The sequence below is a fragment of the Agelaius phoeniceus genome, chromosome 2 (genome assembly GCF_051311805.1).
Source record: "Agelaius phoeniceus isolate bAgePho1 chromosome 2, bAgePho1.hap1, whole genome shotgun sequence".
Taxonomy (NCBI): domain Eukaryota; kingdom Metazoa; phylum Chordata; class Aves; order Passeriformes; family Icteridae; genus Agelaius; species Agelaius phoeniceus.
The window spans coordinates 90,774,508-90,796,336 of NC_135266.1; the positions used below are offsets into that span (position 1 = coordinate 90,774,508).

Here is a 21,829-nt window from a genome sequence, read left to right on the forward strand (position 1 = left end):
ATGTCTTCTGAGAGATGACCTACATCTTTCCAGAATTATAAATAATAGCTGGAATGTTTTGATGTTTCAGGAAAGTTTGAATACAAAAAACAAAACGTTTGTTCCAGCTGTGAATTCCTGAGAGTGAAAGTACAGTCTGTTGTAAGATACCAAATTAGGATATTCCTTTGACATTACAGAATCATAAATTACATTCAGTCTGAAGAAATGTTTTGATTCTAAGAACATTAGTTAGCTAAATATGTGTATTAGTTGGCTGGTTATACTTGCTGGTCTGTTTCAAAGTATTTCTATTGTCTTTGGACTCACTTGAATTGTGCAAGTTTAACTGTTTTTAATCTGTAGTTTGATAGTCCCTACAGATCTAGGGACTAATTTTGCTTAATTTTATTATATAAGAAACTGGTAGCACTTATAATTAAGATTGCTTAATACTTTCCATTAAATGATTGTGTTTTCAGTTTCTTGTAGCTGCCAGACTTTAGTTCTTCCAACTGGAATATTCTGTCTGCCTCAAGCTGTTCTCTTGGGGTTTCTTTAAACAACTTTGACAAAAATGCTTTAGTCATCTCTAAATGAAACTAGAAATGGAACGTGATTCTACTCAGATTAAAGTTTGTTTTTTCAAAGAGTACAGTTAAGGAATTCAAGAACCATCCATATTTTTCCAAGTCTTGTTAAAATATTCACATCTAGGTTCTCCATCTGGAGTATTTAGAGTTCAGCTGCTCCATTCTCCAGAGCTGTGAGTGCTGAGCAGGCGTGCTCATGCACCCCCAGGTCGGGAGGAGCTGAGCGAGGTGTTTCATGTTGCTGGATTCTGTTGTGGCACCAGACTGTAGAATGGGAAGCAGTGTCTCTTCAGCTACCTCCCAACTGATAAATGCTTAACTTAAATTCTCCAAAAGTGGCTCTGTTACATGAGACCCTGAATGTTTTCAGGAAAATTCTCATGCTGGTAATGTGTTCCTTAGTGATACATAGTTTATATTTGACTTAAAATTGCACCTCCACCTCCTTTTACCAGGGCTGCCTTTGCTGCAGTTAATTTAAAAGTGTTTGCACTTTTAAGCCAACCACTATGGCTTATGACATCCTTAGGTTGAATTTCTGCTGTGAATTGCAGCAGCTGCAATTTCCAGGGCCTCAGCTTTCTGGATTAAAGGATTAAAAGGGGAGCTTGCACCTATTTAGAGCAGCTGAGGAGCACTAAGACCAACTACATGAAGTAAAGATTGAACTGAAATTTAATCAGAGCCAGCCTAAAGACAAACAGAAAAACAATTCTTTGGAAGTTTCCTGCACAGAGAAAGAGGGCTCCTGCAGTATATGGCTAGTTGGTGCAGGCCAGAACAACTAATGGTGGTGGGATATGTGGGTTTCTTAATGAAAGTCAGTATTAGCTTAATCACTTTGCTACCCCCTCCTGGTCGTTTAACTTCTCCACTGTTGAACTCCTTCTCTGACATATTACAATAGCACTTTGTCAATTTGTGATCCTCGAGGAAGATCAGCCTCCCTTTTTATTGCTTTCTTCTTTTGTTGCAAAGTAATTCTGTACTACTGCTCTTGGTTGAAATTAATCAGTGGTTTGTTTATCTTGGCATTTCCAGTCTAGTGACAATAGCACAGGTTTTAGTGAGTTTTGCTTTATTTTAAACAATTACAGTTCTGAGATTTCAGTTTACAAATAGCCAAATTAATACTTTTTGCTTGGTTGTTCTCTCTCTGTCTCTAGTTTAAAATACTGAATCAGTGTTGTAGTTATAATTTTTGAATTAAAAATACTGTGGGCATGGTTGATCCTGTTCTCCACCTGTTTGTGCTTCTGCACTGCTCCAATGTTATCTCATTGTCTTGCTTTCCAGCAGGGCAGCCTGTGCATGCTAAACATACCTCTGCTCAGTATTGTATTTCATCTCTTTTATCCTATGTGCAGTAAGCCATGCAGAAACTTTCTGCCGAGGGCGGATGTGCCCCGGGGTCAGGGAGGGGCAGTGGCTCGCTCCCCTCTGCTCCTGGCTAGCAGGAAGCCTCACCCTCAGGTGTTGGGACTGCAGCATCAGTTCTGGCATGAGGTGCTGCCTTTAATACAATGCCTGGCTTCTTTATTTATTCTTGCTCCTTGCCAAGAAATGACAATTGAACAATTAAGGCACAAAGCAGAGAGGGTTTAGCAAATCATGAACTGTTTTTAATTTGCCTCATTAAGCTGCTGTTAACTACTTAAAGCCATCTGCTTAAAAATAATTTGCACATCTTAAGTTTGCTCTAGAGAGCAGGTAGACCTTCATTAGAACAGGCTTCATTATTCATGTTATCTTTAGGGGGCTGTCAGTTGTTGTGGGAAGCATGCTATTGCTCACTGAACCAAACTTTCCCTGTAAACAAAAGTTATGTGTTGGTAACTTGCAGTCTGTGGCCATAACCGTATTCTTGGGAACCACTGCCGTTCATGTGGAAATTGGCTTGCTGTGGAGGAAGTTATTTACAGATGTTAGGTAGGTCTGGGTATGACAAATGAGGATGAGCTGTGGGAATGCATAGTGTCCCTGTTATCTACAACCACCCTCAAAAATTAGTCCTGAAAAGAAAGAACAGCCAGATCCGTCTCAGTGCCTCACCTGTCACTGAGGAGGGGGGAGCCTTGTTGCCTATGCCTTGAAGAGCTGTTTGCAGTAAAAAAACTGTTTGTCTCCCCAGATTTGTAAAGAAACAGTTACAGAGAACAAATCTCTTACAGAGAACAAATCACTCGAGCTCTGCAGACCCTCCCTCCTCTCTGGTGCTGAGATCCAGTGGCATTTCAGCGAGACTGTATGTGCCCTGTCTGACCTCCTGCCTGTATTGTGGTTTAGTGCTGTCCTGCTTCTTGTCTGGGAGACTCTGTCAGCAGTGAGCTCATGGGTTGCTGATACCAATAAGATCATTTGGAATGAAACTATCTTTGGAATATTAGATAATGATGGTGTGAGGTTTTACAAGAAGGTCCCCGTCTCAGTCTGCGGGAAAGACGTAGATCTGGTTTTCGGCATATTAGCTGAGACACAATATGTTATTAAGCACAGATCTTTTATCAATACCTTAAAAACTCATTAAAGTATTGCTCTGAGATTGATTGGTTTGTTGTTCATTGAAGGTTTTTTGTTTACAGTTGAGTGCTGTTTATTAAGAAGAAAAATGCCAATATTTAACAGGATGAAGATCCTTTGTAGTAGCTGAGCAAAAATGTTGCTATGAACTCGAAATATCATTGTCTTTCTATTAAGGTTTTATTTGTCTCTTTTTGGGAAGAAGAAGCAGACAGACTAACTGCACAGGTTTTCACACAATGCTTTCAAATGTGACAAACCAGAAAAAATACAGGGTTTCTTCTAATTGCTTTTGGTTGCAAAAGTTGAAGGTATTCTTTCCAACTGCAGTTACTCTGTCTTTCAGTTTGAAAAGAATTCCAAAGCAATTCTTGACTGGAATCCTTTTATGTTTGCCCAGTCATCTGGGCCTACATTTGAAAAAATGCGGAATGAAGAAATTACCCAAATTTGTCTTGATTTGAAGGAATGAATGTTCTAAAAATATATACATTGAACAGAACATGTGGCTTCAGCCACATTTCTTGTGCTATCATACTTCTGTTCTTTTTGCTATATTTGTCTTAATTTGGAATGAATTCTACTCCAGAATTTCACTGTAAAACAACTCATCAAAAACAGCTCAAAATAAAAACCTTTACATGACAAAGAGCTAATTAAATGATTCTTGTAGATCAAATTTGTGAAAGAACGAATCCATTTTAAAATGTTCATAATGCTTGTACTTAATGCTTATCTTCTCAGTTGTTTACTGTGGAGTACCCAGTGTCAAGATGCTATTGTAAGCTCAGTTATTCAAATCACAAGTTATTCCTTTTTAGTACTCTGGATTAACACAGAAGGTTAGGGCCAGTGTGAAAACGTCAGTAAATTTTATGTGGAAAACATTTTTCTGAGCAAAATATTCTGAGTTAAGCTGACTTAAATCTTTGAAGCCATCTGAGCTATAGCTCAAAGAGCAGGAGAAAGTGATAGCCACCATGGACCTTCTGATAAGTTTGGATAGGGAGGTTTGCTTTTAGGAGAGAATGATATGCGATGACCCAGTTCTACAGTCTTCACCAGCTATATATTTGCTAAGGAATCTTGGAAAATATTTCTTTAGCATTTCTGCTCTAGGTGAGACCAAATTGTTCAAGACCCACAATCTGTCGCAAACCGTGTTTTAAGTAATTTCTACTTACAGTTCTTATAAAAGGCAGCAAATTCTGCTTTAGCAGACACTAGCAGAAAAGCTGAAGAAGACCTTGCCAGAGTGCAGTTAATGCAGCTGCAGAAGCTGGAAAACTCACTGTGTTTAAACCTCAGTTCAGCTGCTGCATTGGCCTCCTTTTCACTTCCATCCCCTTTTGGCTATTTTTGTGGATGGGGAGGGGACAGGACATAAAGACAGCTGCATCTTGATGTGGCCAGCTCCCCTGAAATCCCATCATGTGTTCCCACCAGAAGTATTTCATATGTCCTTCTCCTGCTGCTGAAGAGAAGGAACCGGATCCGTTTGCCTTTTTTGACAGGTCTTCCCTCTGGTCCAGCTGTGAAAGGCATCAGCTGGGGAGTGGAGTAGCCCACTGCTGAATGAGAGAGGAGCCTTGAAAACTCTGGGCTGGTCAGAGCTGGAGTGAGGTATGCATAAAAGGAGCAAGGAAAATGCTGCTGCTGGGAATTGGAAGGCCCTTGAAAGGCCTTAGTTTCTTACCATGTGCTTGTCTGCTTCTGAATGGGAGGAGGATCTGAATCCAAGAGGCTTGAGCAGCCCTGTTCTCTGTACGAAGAAGGTACAAAACAGGCTGTCTAGGGAATGGCTCTGAGTTTTGTGTCTCCCAGTGCTTCTGGTGCCTGTGTTCCCTATACTCTTGGCTAAGATGAGAAGCAATGTGAAGGAGAAGAGCTGCTGACAGAAGAGAAGGACAATTCTCAAATGAATGCCTGGAGAAGTAGTCACGAAATGGGACATGTTGCTGATAATTGACTTTTGAAAGACACCTGGAATGTGGATTTCTCTGTTTAGGAAATGAACCTTTTCTGCTCATCTTCCTGCTCTTTCCTGTCCCAATCCCAGCTGGAGCTACTACAAGAGCACTGCTGAGGGTTCAACAGCCTGTCCTTGTTGGGACCTGAGTGCATCTGTCAAGGAAATCCGGCTGAGGATCATCCCTTACTCAAATGACAGAGCTCAGCTGGGGACAAGGCAGCAGCTTAACAGAAGTAGTTTTAAACTGTCTCTTGTGAAGTCAGTCCCTGAGCAATGCTGGCATGAATTGTAGCTTTGAAGTCTTGGGATAGTTTGTGGGCTTTTTTATTTTTTCCTGAAAACCACAGACCCTTGTTTCTTGTGTCTGCTTAAGAATGTAATTGTAAATCGAAGGAGTAATTTCTAGCTCTTGCGTTTGTGTGAGAAAGTGACTCATGACCTGAATGTCCTCTTATAGCTCAGGGTGAGAAAGCTTATGAAAACTCATAATCACTGAGTAACTGGGTGTGAAAAGGCAGTCAGGGAGAGTCTGAGGTACAAAAGAAGAGCCTGAAGTAATTTGCTTCAAATTCACAACTTGAAACGAAATGGGAAAGCTACAGGCTCTCTACTTGCCTTTGTTTAGAAATCCATTTTTAAGTAGCAGAGGAGCCAAGAGGCAGCTAGAAGAGTTAGGATAGCAGCATCTACCAGCTCTAACCTCCCACTCACATCTTCAGAGACAAGCAGACATGCTGTGGTAGGGTGGTGCTTGGAGGAAAAAAGAACAGAAGGAGAGCTCAACCTCTCTTTTGCACCTTTATCCCAGAAAAACTGTGAATAATACCACTTTTTGAGGTATTTTGTAAAAGGAAGTGTCATATCTTTTCTTCACCCAGTGAAAGGGTACTTGCATGACTCAACCAGCCATGCTTAGGGCAGTGAATTTCTGGCATTGTGACAATGTTGGTGTTAAACATTTCCCTTGCCTAGCTTCAGGAGTCTAAGACTTGTTCTGATGCTACTGTTTTGAGAGCTGTAACATTAGGAAAGAGAAGGTTATGTGTATTCTGGTTGAAGTCACTTATTAAATCTCACAGAGTGCTGCTTTTTGAATGAAGAGTGTACTGAGTGAGTGCTTACCCTGGTTGGAGCAGGAGCTGCAAGGCTGCCAGACCATCAGTAGGCTTTTTGTGGGGGAAGTATGATAGTTCAGCCAAAGAGAAATACAGATAGTTCTCAAATGGTCTATCAGCACAGAATAGCAGTGACACTATTTGTGAAAGGCAACCTCTGCGAGGGAAAAAATAAAATAAAAAAGGGGACAAAAAAGAAATCTGTGTGTTAGGAGGTTCAGTTTATGTGCTGGTGGATTCTAGTAGTGAAACACTCTTACCCTGTGGCACATGGCACAGCTCTGTGTAGCTTCTCAGGCACAGTGGAACAGAGCAGGGCTTGTGCTGTACACTGCAAAGGCACCTTGCTTCCCTTTGGACAGAAATAATTTCAATAAGAACATTTAATTTAGGGAAATCATTAGTCTGCTGAGTAACTACTCTGTAAGAAATAAAAATCTGCTGGAAAGATTGGATTCTGTGTAGTTAATGAATGACAGTTTGTAGCCAGCCACATGACCTGGTTACATCCTGGATACAGAGGTCTTGGGAGGTTTTCTACATGCTTTTTTCACATATACCTTAAAAACCCAAAAACTAAAACCCCCAAATCCTGGCAGCAAAACAATTAGGTTCTTTGGAATAAAGTAAAAACAGAGGTTAAAGTACATTTTTGATATGAGGGATAGCCTGTGCAGAATGGCAATTAGGGAACACATACAGAAGGTTCTATGCCTGTGATGTAAGTTTTGAGGGGAAGGAGCGCAGTGCAGCTTTCTAAACAGGCTAAAAGTGTTTATAATTCTGCAGCAGTAGGCCTTAAAAACATAAGTTTATGTTTTGAATAAATCTAAGGTGCTATTACATAACAACTTCAACCTTTTTTTTTTGTTGTTTTCTTCCCTCTTTCCCTTCTACAGATCACACATCCGTGGGCGGGCTGGGAGACAGTTTTTATGAATATTTATTGAAAGCCTGGCTTATGTCAGACAAGACGGACACGGAGGCAAGGAAAATGTACGACGATGCAATTGAGGTGATTATGATTCATTGAGTTTTCCAATACAGTGGAACAATCTTGAATGATTTCAAGGAAATTAAATTAAATTTAAAAAAAAAGAAACCTAGGGAGAAAAACCACCACCAACCACAGGACTTGTTTTGATTATGTAAGTTTTAAGAAATCAAGTGATGAATAATACTAGCTTTCACTTTGAGTAGTTTAAAAAGTATTATTGTAGAATACATGTGATGCAGATTATTGTGCTAAAAATAATCAGCTTGTCCCAAATGGTACAATGTAAAAGCCCAGGCTCTAATTTATTAGAAGGAGATCTAGCAACCTTGAGATGTGTGCAGAACAACCAAAGTGTTGAGAATTCATCATTCTAGGATCTGAAGTCCCAAATTGTTTTATTCTTTGCATTATTTTCTAGAGCATTTACATGTTATATTCCATATTTGCCTTGTAAAATGCAGTTCAAATCTATTCCTGTTTCTATTGTTCTTTTGTGCTATGGTCTTACTCTCTGTCACAGACAAAATGCTTGCCTAAGCAGGGCAGTACTGCAGATGGTTCAGTGGGATTTGGGGGTTGGTGGCCTTTCTGTGGTGGCTCTGAGCTTTTTGCTGCCCAGCTCTTACTTTCCCAGTTTCTCCATCTTCTCTCAGCAGCCTCTCATAGTGGTTCTCACTGTGCCATCATTCCCCTGCTACAGTTTAGACACATAAAGAGTAACTGAGCTGGTTTGAGTGAGCCGTGGTACCAGCAGCAGCAGGGGCTATGTAGCTGTGTCCCAATGCTGATGTGTGGCTGGTGCCTGACGTGTTCCAGGCTCTGTGCATGCCCTGTTGCTTTCAACATAAGTTTTTACAGCTTAGTTTTAGTGTGGTCGGTCTTCTAAAGCAAAACACCTATTCTTGGAATTCTCAAAATTCACATTTTACAAGATATATAGTGAAAGTTCTAGTGCAAAATTGCTTTGAAGCTGTAATATGTCTTATATCTGACCTGAATTTGATTACATTTGACTTCCAGCTGCTTTGACTTTTTCCTTCTCTACATTGTTTTAAAGGGTTATCTGCACCATATAGATGGTTACTGTCAAATGTACAATAGACATTCTCTCCTGAAGTAAAAGTGCCTTTTTTTTTCTTTCTCTTTTTTGGGTCTCACAAGATAAAGCATATTTTGAATTATTTCTTAAGCTTTTTTCTATGTATTTTCCAGTATCTTCAGTATGGAGACAGCAATGTAATGGTTCTTCTGATGTGATTCTTCTTGTAACCGATTCCTTCTTGGTTTTATCCTCTTCATCCAGCCAGAAGCTCTGCTTGTACTCTTAACCTTTGCCTCATACCATCAACCACTTTCCAGTTGCTTTATTCTGAAGCTGGTTATAATCTTTTCGATTTACTGCTTTCCTACCACTGTGATTTACATTCCCGATTCCTCAGTGTTTGACCTTACACTTATCTCTATTGCAACACATTGTTCAGGCAAAACCCGTTTTGTCACCTGCTCTCAGTGATTTTACAGAACTGACTTTTCCTTTATCATTATCTATAGTTATATCAATTTTTGTGTCATCTGCAATTTTTTTTCCTAGCATTTTTCTTGGAGATCATTGTTAGAAATACTGCCTGGTGTTGAATAAAGTAGCTATGCAGAATCTTCATGGGATAAGGATTTTTTTGATTTTTTCACAATTTTTTTTTCTTTACTTGTTCAGGACTAATATTTTGTAAAATGCCAAGAAATTCTAAAAATCTCTAATATTTCTACTATCAGCATACACATATCAATCAAACATTTATTTTTGAAACCACATCATTCATTTTATATAATTGTTTTATTAACTTTTTTAACTACTGATAAAGCATTGGCTGTTTCCCAGTCCTTTTGAACTTAGCTTTCAAGGGTTTGTTAAAATCTATATTACTAGTTCATAACATTACTTGTGTATATTTTATGTTAAAATACAGTGTATGAGGTCGTGTGGGTTTAGAGATGTTTAGGAGTTGATATTTAGCTTCCATTGTGGTTACTGTTGAAATATTTTACTCTGATTCTTAAACTGTGAACACTTCAAAATTAGAGGAAATAAACTCTCCTGGTCATCCTCTTCACTGTAAAACATCTTGCAAACATTTTATTTGGGCACATCTCTGAATGGAGACAGAGCAAGGCAAATTTGGGACCAGGTGAAAACACTCTGTGGATAGGAGGGAGGAAAAGCCAAGCTGTTCCTTATTCATGTGTGATATGTCCTGCAGTCCAAGTATCAGAGGGTTCCTTCTGCTTTTTCTCAGTTAAACCCACCCTGTACATTTGAGTCTGCATTAACTGTACTGATTTATGTGCTATGGAACATACTCTGTTTCAGGGTTTGTGTCTCCCCCAGGTTCTACTTGACATTGAAAGACATAGGCAAAGAGTCATTAAGAGGGATTCGCTTTGCATAACAGCAATTCGAATTTTTATTTAAATTTTTTTAAGAGGCTGTTCCCTTACCATTCTTTTGTTCTTGCCTATAATATAGGTCTTCCTCCATAGCTAACACTTCTTATTCTTTGTTTTTCAAAATGTGGAGCAGAAGCTCTTTGCATCATTTGTGAAAGCAGAAGGGGAAAGGTGTAGCATGCATTCCTCCCACTCACAGCACAGAGTTGGAAATGTTCTCAGCACCCACCAGTCTAAAAGAATGTCTCTGTCCAGCCACACTTCACTCCCTTATCTTATTACAGCAGTGTGAGTGGAAGATGGACAACATGACCTCAGTCCTAAGTCTTGCAGTAGACAGTGATATCTCATTCCTTGGAACTATCACAGGGAAGAAGAATGCAGCATCTGTTCTTCAGATGTCATGGTTTCCAATCCATGGCATATGAAGTCTTATCCAGGTCACCACATACTTCCTTACATACATACAAACAATTTGTATATCCATCACCCCTCTGTATATAACACGGGTGCAATCTTGCACTGTAAAGGACATTTCAGTGCCATGTCCTAGTATGGAAATTCACAGCTGTGATAAAAGCTGAAATTGTGAAACCTGCTGGGAATTTTTTGTGGGGATAAAAATTGAGGATGGGCCTCTTAACTTTGCTTTCAACATCACCATGTGGGCCTTCCAGCTAGTCTGGTTTCAAGTGTCTTTTTCCTTCTCACATCAGCTGGAGGATAGGTAAGCTTCTTTTTGATCTGCTGCCTTGAGTAGCCTAATCTGTTAGGCTCATAAATTTGATCCTTACTCTTTCTTACTGCACAGCATTAGGTAGCTAAAAGAAGGATTCAGCCGTGTGCTTGACTGTCACAACATAGCAAGTACTGCTGCAAGACAGCTCAGAAAATGCTATTTTTTTTGTAGTCATGAAAAGCACAGGGAATGTTCAGGGAACATGAGGTTTTGCATAGAATCACAGAGTACCTTGAATAGCAGGGGACCCTCAGGAATCATTGAATACAGCTCCTGACCCTGCACAGGACAACCCAAGAGTCACACCATGTGCCTGAGAGGGTTGTCAAAACACTTCTGAATTCTGTCAGGCTTGGTGCTGTAACCACTGCCCTGGGCAGCCTGTTCCAGTGCCCAGCCACCCTCTGGGTGAAGAACCTTTTCTTGCTATCCAACCTAAACCTCCCCTGACACAACTTCAGGCTGTTCCCATGGCTGCTGTCACTGGTCTCAAGAGTGAAGAGATCAGTGCCTTTCCCTCCACTGCCCCTTGTGAGGATGTTGAAGGCTGCAATGAGGTCTCCCCTCAGTCTCTTCTCTAGGCTGAACAAACCAAGGGACCTCAACCACCCCTGTTGCTCAGGCATTGCTCAGACTAAGGAAGCTCTTTCCATTAGTTAATCTCTTAGTTGATGTGAACTAAATCTTCCCTTTGGGAGTTGGGGTGTACATGTCCACTCTGGTACATGTATACTCCTTGTAGTCCAGCTGGATGTCACTGCTTTGCAGTTCTTGTTGGAGTGCTCTGTGGCCTCAGCCATCCAGCCAAGGGTACAAATGCCACACCCATCCCAACCTGCACCCTTGGGCTCCCAGCAATGCCCAGCTGTCCCTTGTTAATTACTGTAAATACCAATTGTCATTTTTTTGCAGTTGGCAGGCAGCAGGTTGTTGAACGATAAAGTATTTTGAGAGAGTTGCATTTATATTCTTGAGGTGCTTCCTTTGTGACTCTCAGAACCTAACCTAGTTATTAAGTAGCTGATAGGACTTGATTTTCAGATTTCAAAAACTACCCCTTCTACCAGGCAGTTATTTCCAAGTTCAGAAGATGTGTTTTCTGCTCAGAAGAGGAGCATGTTGCACCTAGAACATCCTCTTCAGTCAAACCATGAAAGCAAATCTGGAGTAGAAGTGTAGCTCATGGAGAAGTATATAAATTTGGCCTTTGTTGGCTATCCTGGTGCTAGCCACAGCAATTTTGTCCTGCTGGAAATGCTTCTGCAACCATTTGCTCTTCAACAGTTATGAAATTATGGGAAGATACAATTCAAAAGGAGATGTCACTTAGCATTTGGAAAAAAATGCTTTTCTCTAGGAAATAAATAATCCATATGCCTTTCTGCTCTTCACAGTTCAAGTGACTTTCCTTCAAAGAGGGCTCAACTTTTATGTACCATGTGGTCCAAAAACATCCGTTTTGTCACAGTCTAGAATAATGGAATCAACAGAGTTAGTGCTCCAGATCTTGATATCCTTTCCAATAGCAGTTTTCAGCAGATCCAATACTTCCTGTACCAGTACTTTCTGCCCAAATGAGGCTTGTAGAGTTAACCACATCAGGCTCCTTAGCAGCAGAAGGCAGTCGTCAATACCAATTTGCCTGATGGTTAGACAACCACCCTGGCAGCTGTCAGAGACTTACTGGTTTCTGCTCTGTCAGTTACTTCTGCCTTCTTCTCTCTGGATCCTGCCATGAGCACAAACCTCAGATCTATCAGTGGTATTAGGGAAGGAATTAACCCAACAGGAGTGCAGGCCAGCACTTCTCTTTCATTACTTTCTCACTGTCTAATGCTAGACATAGTAGATACTGAAGTAGTTGGTGGGAATTGTGATCCTCTCTGAAACAGGCTTAAGCAAACATTGTTCCATCTAGTTTGCAAACTTTGGGAAGTTAAGTCAGCTGTTCTTCTAAGAGAAGGATACAATTTTTAAGTCACAAGCAACAGCATGTTTTGGTACAAATGTGCAAAAAGAAAGCAGCAGTTGCGTCACGTATAAAATAAAGGGGTTTTTTGTGAGCAGCTCCTCCAACACCCATCATTTGAGAATGTGCAATCAGAAAGCTGCTATGGAGAAGCTAGAAGGTGGCTGGAGCATTCCTGCCACTTCCTATTAAAGACTGACTATTTGCATATGTTGCTGACCAAAAGTTTCCAACATGGATGTGTTTTCTGAGTACTCACAGAGTGCACAGAGCTCTGGTACTTCCCAGAGTTAGCAGTTAGACAAATACTGCTTGAGCCATAAAATAAGTTTTGAATTCTGAAGTGCAGTATTGTCTATGTTGTGATTTTCCTATGTTAGATGTCATTAGCATTTTTAGCAGTTAGGATATTCTTCTTTTTTGTGCTTTGAAATTATATTCTTATAGCTGTCTGTTCCAGTAGTGCTCAGAAGTGCATTTGAAAAAAGAAAATTATTTTTGTTTCGAAAGCCAGACTTTGCTCGATAAAGGAATGTTAATAAGTAAAAAGTGCATGTGAAACAGCATTTAAATGTTCTCTTAATCTCTTTCTAGGCCATAGAAAAACATCTCATCAGAAAGTCCAATGGAGGACTGACCTTCATTGGGGAGTGGAAGAATGGGCATCTTGAAAGAAAGATGGGCCATTTGACCTGTTTTGCAGGTGGAATGTTTGCCCTTGGAGCAGATGGTTCCAGAGATGATAAAGCTGGACATTATTTGCAGCTCGGAGCTGAAATTGCACATACATGTCATGAGTCATATGACAGGACAAGTAAGACCTCTTGTTAACCTAATTATTTCAATAGTTAAAATACAGCACCTCTTGTAATTATTGTTAGGATTTGTTATGGACCTTGTCTAACATGCACTGGTTTTATACCAGTGTGGATTTTTAACATCTGTGTATTTACTTCTGCTCTTCATCATGGTGAGTAAATCTAAACCCAGATTTTATGGTTCCTTCATGCATGCTTGTCCTCAGTTTTGGATCAGTCAGCTAAGATGGGTTATATGGGTATGGTGAGGAAGGAATTTGTGTGACCTCTTGTTCTCAGAGATTTATAGGGAAGTTTTTACTTTCATATATTCTATTCTTACAGTTGAGGAAAAAAATTGTTAATAGACTTTTTATTGGTTTTAGTAATAGTCCATTCTGAGTGGGTACAATTAAACAAGAGAGGACGAAGAGTATTCTACAGACTGTGAGAAGGCCAAAGGCCTGGCTAGTGAGGAGGCAGCATCAGACTTCATTGTTGGGCTGGAAGTTTCTCAAGGTCAGTCTTTTGGACCAGGATTATTTTATAGTGACCTTGATGCTTGAAGTGTACTGAGTATGCTTATGGTGGCTATAGTTGTAGAACATAATTAAAATGGAAGAGTCTCAGAATAGCAGTCAGGGACATCTTGAGAACTGGACTATCAGAAATAAGAAGTTTGCCAGAAAAAGTCAGGAGCTCTTTGTCTGAAGTGGGAGTTGAAAAATGTCCTGGTCTGTATCAGATGAAGAATTTCAGCAGAGATTAGATAATATTAAGACTGCCTTAGAAGACATGTGTAATTTGTCACCCTGAATACTCTGTATAAATCTGAATTTCAAGCAGAACAAATGCAGAGAAGGACCAAGAGAATGAATAGAGTGACAGAGCTTTTATCTTACAGTGGCGAAAATATGAGAGATTGGCCTGCCCAGGCTAGAAAAATAATACTGAAGAAAGGAACAAATTTATTGCCATCTCAGGGGGTAAACACTGAAGAGAAATAGTTATTTTAGGATATAAAAGAACACAGTTGTAACGAGAGCAAGATTTTTAAGCTCGCTGTGCATAAATGTAGGTTGGAGATTGGAAATGGTTTTGCATGGCTATCAGAGAAGTGTGTTTCTGGAATACCTTCCCAGTAGAAATAATGGAAACTATAACTTAAGCAGTTTTAAGGTGAGAATTCATGTATTTATCCACAGGATTACATCGTATCATTGTATAGTTGCCTGTCTTTCTAAATAATTCAGTCACAGAAGTGATAATTTTATTTGGGTAGCAACAGTTTTAAAAAAAGGAAAAGAAAAAAATATGAGTATGCTTAAGAAAAAAAGGTAGGACATAGCAGCTATTGTTGCATTCTGAAAAATTGCATTTAAATGTTTAATTAGACATTTAAAAATAAGCAATGTTAAATTCACAGTTGTTTGAGCAGACCTAATTTTATTCCTTCAGATGTTTATTCTGTACCCTAAATAAGTCAAAAGATGGGGGAGATAAAAGTTTTGATTACATATTTAATGACTGTATAAGAACACATGAGCAAGAAAGACTGAAAGCTGTACAGACAGCTATAAATTTGCAATGCCCTTGTTCTCTTTTGTTCAGTCATGCAGTCCCAGGAATGTGGATTGTTTGTATTTGGATGTTTTGGTTTTAATTTTCTGGCCTGATTTTTCAAAGGATATTAAGAACTTATATATGCAAAAATGTCAACTTCTTTGTTATGTTTCAACAGCAGGATTTGAGCATAATGGTACACTTTAATGGCAGAACTGGCTGATGGCAGAAAAAGCATCTTTAAGAGGGCAGACAGTCATCCTGGTTCAGCTAATAGGTTTATGGTTCAGCAGGCAAAGGGAATTTCCTGATTTTTCTCCTATGGACATGGGAGAGTTTGCCCCATTGGGCATGCCCAGAGGAGGGAGAAGGATGCAGAGACTGCAGGCAGGGGTTAGGCAGCTCTTTCTTTAGATAAAGCAGCAGAGCTGCCCTTTCCTGTGTTATCCCACAGCTGCTTGTAATAAATTACAGTAATGGTGATGTAATACTTCAGTATGAAAATACTACTTTATGAAGCAACCTAAATTTCCATAGCTGAGCTTCAGGCTCAGCAAAATTGAAACAGAATTTCACAGAATAAAAGCATTTCTGGAAAATGAGGGCATTATATTGACAACTATCATCAACCTGTTGCACATATTGCAGGTTTAAAACCTGTTAGAAAAAAACCCCTGATATTTCAGAAAGGTGGTTATTTTAGTGCTGACTGGTACAGAGAAGCTGGAAAGTCCTTGAAACTACTCCTGATGTATTTTCTTGGGGATTATGTCCCAGTGGCATCTAGCATCACTGCCATGTAATTGAGAAGTTTATGCAGGGATGTAGTCCCACTGATAATCTGAGTCACCTGTCAATGTTCCCCAGGAATACCTGAGAGAAGACCTTAGACTCCAGACTGAGATGCTGGAGAACTGACTAGGTATGTTGTGAGAAGCTTGGGCCCTTGCCATGGCCCTGTGAAAATCCTTGTATATTCTGCTTGAGCTGAAGATCAGTCTGTAGCACTGCTCAAAGAATGTCTTTCTAATTCAGCAGCTGGAGGAGGCTGGTGGATTTTGGAAGGTGAAGGCAGGGGGTGCAGTCGTGGTTCTGGTCTGCCTCTGAGCAAGTGATTTGTGTTTCCAGGATCTCTTGGGCATGGCAGCATGAGAGCCCCCTCCAAGGCTCTTCCCCTCTTCAGGAAATTGTGAATGCATGTGGCACCCCTTAGAAAGGATTTGAAAAGGCTTATTGATGGTCAGTGAGAAAACTTAACTGTAACCAGAATAGTCTTATGATGTATAGTCTGTACATGTCTCTGCTTCCTACCAACTCTACTATTTTTTGTACCACGAACTATCAATGGATGAATGCTGCAGCCATCCTAAATTTCCCATCCTGTGACAGGAAATTTCAGCATTTTCCTGTAGTCCTGTGTGCTCTCAGTTTGAAGAGAAGATTGAGAAAAACAAAGATAGTGTGCCCGTTTGCCAGTAGAAGAAATCACAATGCTGTCAGTGGGCATTGGTAAGGGTACAAAAATACAGCTTCCTGTGCTCATGGCACAAGGTTTCTTGCTGTTTAAGCTTGTGTGAGTACTACACATCTTGAGGTGTTCTGGTTTCTGGTTATTAGTTCTTTGTTTTTCATGCTTAATGTGAACCACTGAGCACCATGACACAGGCATAAAATAATTGGCAATGCGAAATCTGTAGATGGCTACAAAAAACAAGTCCAATGAAATCAAAGGAATGGAAAGATCACTAACAAATCAATCTAAATAACCAGCTTTCATAAGTATTGTAGAGGTTAGATAAATAAGCAAAATTATCTGTCTAGATGGTATTGTGTGCTGATCTATAGCATGCAGTATTTTTAGTACACTCTACCATCCCTTATGCATAAGAATTTTCTAGCCATTAGCTGATAGTGTGTAAAGTATTGACTGACTACAGAGAGCTTCTTTTAGGATGAAATTTTTTGCACTCCTTTAAAGTTTCTTGACAAGAGCTGTCCTCAGAATCGCAGTACAGCTTTAGCTGTTTTTTATGTGTGACAATTCTAGTGCAGAATAAGCCAGATGACTAAGATTTCAGCTGAGACATATGCAATGGTATGAGTAGATGCTGTCTCTGCCCCAAGACTTTCAGTAAGCAGCTAAACAGGCAAGGCTGAGGAAATGAGAATAATAACATGTTTTTGTGAGATGTATGAAATAGCAATGAGAATCAGAGTCTCACAGAGAAGTGTCTTGAATGTTCTGTTCCTCCAATTTTGTATGAGTTAGAGCCTAGCAAGCATTATTATAGTTATGAATCCTTTCTTACTTTCAGGAAATTTATTGGTAGATTGATTGTAGTCTTAAAGAAACATACAAAACAGACAATATTTTCAAAAATACTTACAGAATTAGAAATATATTTATCTAAAAGTGCAAAGATTTGCCCCTTTTTTTGGCAGTGCTAAATACAGCTCTCATTGAAGTCAACTTTATGTCAGTTAAATTTTTTTAAATGGTGGTTGTTCAGCTTTGCACTGGTATGAAATTGTTTCTCATCTATTCTCCCTGCCTAGAATATAGTCTATTGGCACTATTAATATGAAAACATTTGGATTATTCTGTGATCACTATAGCATTGTAAAATGGCCTTAGATGGTTCTTGACTTAGAAGAATGGCCCCTGAAAGGTATTGTGTCCATAATAGCTTCTTTTCTTTAGTTAGCTATAATTTTACGTCCTTGGTTTCAGATAAGAATTTGGTGAAATCATCTCAACATGCAGTGGTCACCCATCCTTGGGTAGTTTAATTTCTTGTAGTGCTCAATAGCATTAGGAATAGGTGTGAGTAAATAATTAAGGATTTAATGCACGAGCAGGCTACAAAGCAAGAGAAGACATCACAGTTTCTGTAGGTTGTGGATCACCAGAACTCCAGCTTCTTTGGTGGATTAGACTAACATAGCTGTGATGTTTCCCTGATTCCAAAAGGCTTTTTAACAAGTGTTTTACTAAGGCCCATTGGCGACATTAAACAATTACAATCTAAGCAGCCAGTACCTGCATGGAGGAAGAAAAGGGGCATAATATAGAAAAGAGGATAGAGGTAAATACTCCACTCTTGCAGTGTATAAATGCTGGTTAACCAGCTGTACTCTTGATATATTTCATATATGTATGTCTGTAGGTGTGTAAAATGTATACTGTATTTATATACATTGTAAGTGTGTAGTATATTTGCATTTCATATTTTAGTATGTATTATCTATAAATAAAGCACACACATATATAAATGATCAGCAAAGGGCAGGAATAATAAACTAAGTGTGCTGATAATAACAAATAAAAGCACTTCACAAGGACCTTATGAGGTTGAGTAACTGCATAATAAATTGCTAAATTAAATCCAATGTAGTTAATTGGGAAGTGAGGCACCTCTGAAAAAATGATTTCTAACCTTACATATTAAATGATGAGTGCTAACTGACCATTGCAATTCAGGAAATTGCTTTTGAGATTATGAAAACGTCAACTCAGTAGCACTCAGGAAAAACAAAATGAGAAAGAGAAAAATAGAAAATGTCATTATGTCACTGTATTAATCTCACCTGCACTTTTTTTCCCTGTATTTGCTGGTCCTTTCTCATTTAACAAAGGATATAGTAGAACTGGAAGAGTTGCAGAGAAGGGCAAAAAGATTAACTAGGGGCATAGAACAGTTTCCATTCAAGGCACAACTGAATTGAATAGTATTCTAGGTAGAATTCATCAGAAATCACATAGGGATTGGAGAGTGGTTCTGCATCAAATAGGTATTAGAGATGTGGAACTCCTTAGCAGAGGTTGTTTTGGATGCTCAAGGCTTACACAGATTTAAGGAAGCACCAGATGAGTACTTGGGAAATAAATTTATTAAGAATTACTGACCACCTAAAAAAGTATGTCTAGTATGGGAGAAGTCTTGAGCTCAAAAACAGTGGAGGCTGATAGAAAAGATGGAAACAGGTATCTCATATACTTGATGGCTTCCACTTCCCCATCAATGTGTGATCTTGGCTATTGTTGATGTGACACTGGAGCAGACAGAATTCCATCTGGTCCAGGATAACCATTCTTGTACTCAGAATTTTGGATTGGTAGAACTCTGTATCTAATCCCGTCTATTTTATAGTGAGATTTATATAATTTTTTAAGTGAAACTTAAGTGGGTAAAGTGGCCCATTTTGAAAGAAGTGCAATAAACATTTCTTGATGGAGTTTCTCTTACCATTCATGTGGCTGAAGCGGTGTGATGTTTTTTCTTTTGGCATCCAGAGCCATAGTCCCTTGAAACAAAAAGGTTAAGGAACTTCTGAAGATTTTCTGCTGGGGCTGCACTGAGAGTTGCTTGTATTTTTCATTATAGCATTCTAAGGTTCCCCTTTCAGACCCGTGAAACCTTGGTTAATTTGCATCTAGCCCATAGGAATTAGACGATTAATTGCTTTGATAATTTTTAAAGCTTGAGTGCAGCTTCAGAGTTCAGCACCTTAAAAATTCTCTGCCAAAATAAATGGTGAGGTGCAGTAATAAGAGTGCATAAGTAATGTTAAATTTGAGGACCAATGTGCAGCTAATACAAAATATGTGTAACTTCTTATTATAGACAGTTATTCTACAGGTGTGTTGTTCTTATATGAGTAGTCTTCCAGGTGCTGGCACAGGGCCTTTACAGGTTCCTTTAAGGGCTTAAACAGTGAATCTCTTATTTCAGAGATTTATTTTCTGGTGTACTTAAGACTTCATTGCCCAGTTGTAAACCCTTTACTTGAAGATCACAGCACATCAGTTACAGTGACCTGACAGTACATCCTTAAACCAACAGTTTGGATAAAGATACAGGTTATTTGGTATGATACTACTTGGTTTAGTTCCAAGATCTTTTCCTACTGTGCTGGGTGGGATCAAAGGACAGGAAAACCTGTGTTGACCCTTTTCTTCTTTTTTCATTTTCTTATAAGGAACTGATGTTGGTCACTTCAATTTTATCCTATAATTGAATGTGTTAGTGTGTTTATATTCTTAGTGTTCCATTAGTTTTCAAGAGGATTACTGTAGTCCTGTCAAAATAGGTCGTTTTCTCAAAGGAATTAGATAAATTATTCATAAGAAAAATTATAGGCCTCAAAAGTAGGAAATATTTATGAGACTGCTTAAAGGTTCTATTTTTTTTTTCCACAACCTTAGGATAAAGCAGTCTCCTTCCTACCCATCCTTCCTGCAAAGATTGGTATGGAACAAATTTTTTCTTACCTTTACTTTTTTTTTTTTTTTTGGTTGTTTGTTTCCTCTGCAGCACTAAAGCTGGGCCCAGAAGCATTCAAATTTGATGGTGGCGTGGAGGCGGTGGCAGTACGGCAGAATGAGAAGTACTACATCCTAAGGCCAGAGGTGATTGAGACCTACTGGTATATGTGGAGATTCACCCACGATCCCAAGTACAGGCAGTGGGGCTGGGAGGCAGCACAGGTAACTCTATTAATCATCTGTTAGTAATTTAATTTTGTGTATTTCCCCTTTGAAGCCACTTCAGTCTCATGGTAATGAAACACTTGGAGTAGTAATTGATTTTCACAGTTTCCTGTAAACCAGGGTACATATGAAGGTGCACACAATTATTGCTATTTTGCATTTGCTGAGTCAGATGCTCAGGTGAGAGGTGCATTCAGCATTACACAGCCCATGAGTTCAGGCGCTGAAACAGAACTCCTTAGTCATGACTCCTACTGTCGTCAGTAGTGTGCAGCCCCCGAGAGTTTCTCTACTTCCCTGAATTGCTCCAGCATTCTTTGGAAACAGCTCAAAGCCAGTTTCAAAGATGAGAATAAACATTAAAGATAACAAGACAGTAATGAAATATTTTGACTACATCCAGAGGAGATGAGAGAAAAGCAAAGGAAGAGACAAACCAGGAGACTGGGTAAGTTTATTCTGTGGCTGAAAACCAGTTTTGCTCCAGAAGCAAGACATCAAGAAAAGGTGGGAAGAGATCTGTTGAGATGCCTGTATTCAGAATATTTAGCCAAGCTCATTACTATCCATTCCTCAGCACAGCTGCAACACCTAGAAGAGGCCAGGTATTTTACAGTTGTGTATTAGTGTGGTTTTGCCTTTTAGTCTGTTTTGTTCCAACAAGAATTATGTTATTCTGGAGACAGGTTCCGCATTTGTATTCCAGAATGCATTGCTGCTGTCTCCAAAACATTGTCCCTTGCCTGTGTAGATCCTACAAATTCTTGCTGATCTAACCAAGCTCCTTTCAGAAGCTATGGCTGAATAATCCAAGCTGAGGCGGGATCCTTTGTAATAGGTTAAAAAATATACAGATGTAAAGATTTTCAAGCCAGGATCAGTCTCTTAAGCACACTGCAAAGCATGTGTTTTAATTGCGTTTTGCTCAGTTTTCTCCATTTGCTTTCATTATCTTGGTTCCCATTAATGCTTTCAAAACAAACCCTCCCTTCCTCCTCCCCTGCCTCCAATTTTCTCTGTGTGCGGGGTAGGATTTTATTTTATCCTTCTGTCAACCTCCATTGAAGTTGTAAATCAAGCAGCCCCTGTGCTTAATTGCCTCTATCCTTACAGACTGCCTTCTTCTGCTTGTTGTTTCCTTGATACAAGATTTCTTTATCTACCATAGCCATAAAATATTTTTGACTTCTTCATAAATAATTTTGCAAACCCCTCCTTCCCACAATTAGGAATTTTCCTACCCCACCATCGTACTGACACAGAAGCTTGAAGCTTTTTGTTCCCCAGGATTTTCTGTTCATTGCATATAGATAATAAGTTCTTGTGTTTATTCCTCACACCTACTCACTACTTTTTCTTCTTCCTCATCATACACAGCCCTGGCTGTGTTTATTCCATCATTTATAAATAGAGAAGAAGCTGGTGTGACACGCAGAGCAGTTGGCTTACTGCTGTTGTACAACACTCTCTGAATTTGTCTTCCTTTTGCCTTCCAACCTCTGAAGCATACTTGGATTTATTATCTATATTTTTTGACAAAACTTATGCACTTTAGTGCAAATCTTATGCTTTTTCCATGGCCTGTTTTGTTGCATCTCTCCAAATCCAGTGTCTCTGGGGGAAAAAACAGAAAGTTCAATCTTACATTC

At 39.3% G+C, this 21,829-nt stretch overlaps 1 protein-coding gene across 1 annotated transcript in view; it reads left to right on the forward strand.

Moving 5' to 3' along the window:
* Window positions 1–21,829, forward strand: part of MAN1A2 (mannosidase alpha class 1A member 2) — a 130,444-nt gene that overhangs the window by 100,297 nt on the left and 8,318 nt on the right. Inside the window, exons 9-11 of the mRNA XM_054653295.2 lie at window positions 7,079–7,194; window positions 12,924–13,143; window positions 20,005–20,177. Coding sequence (XP_054509270.2) covers window positions 7,079–7,194; window positions 12,924–13,143; window positions 20,005–20,177 — 509 coding nt within the window. The remainder of the gene's footprint in view (window positions 1–7,078; window positions 7,195–12,923; window positions 13,144–20,004; window positions 20,178–21,829) is intronic.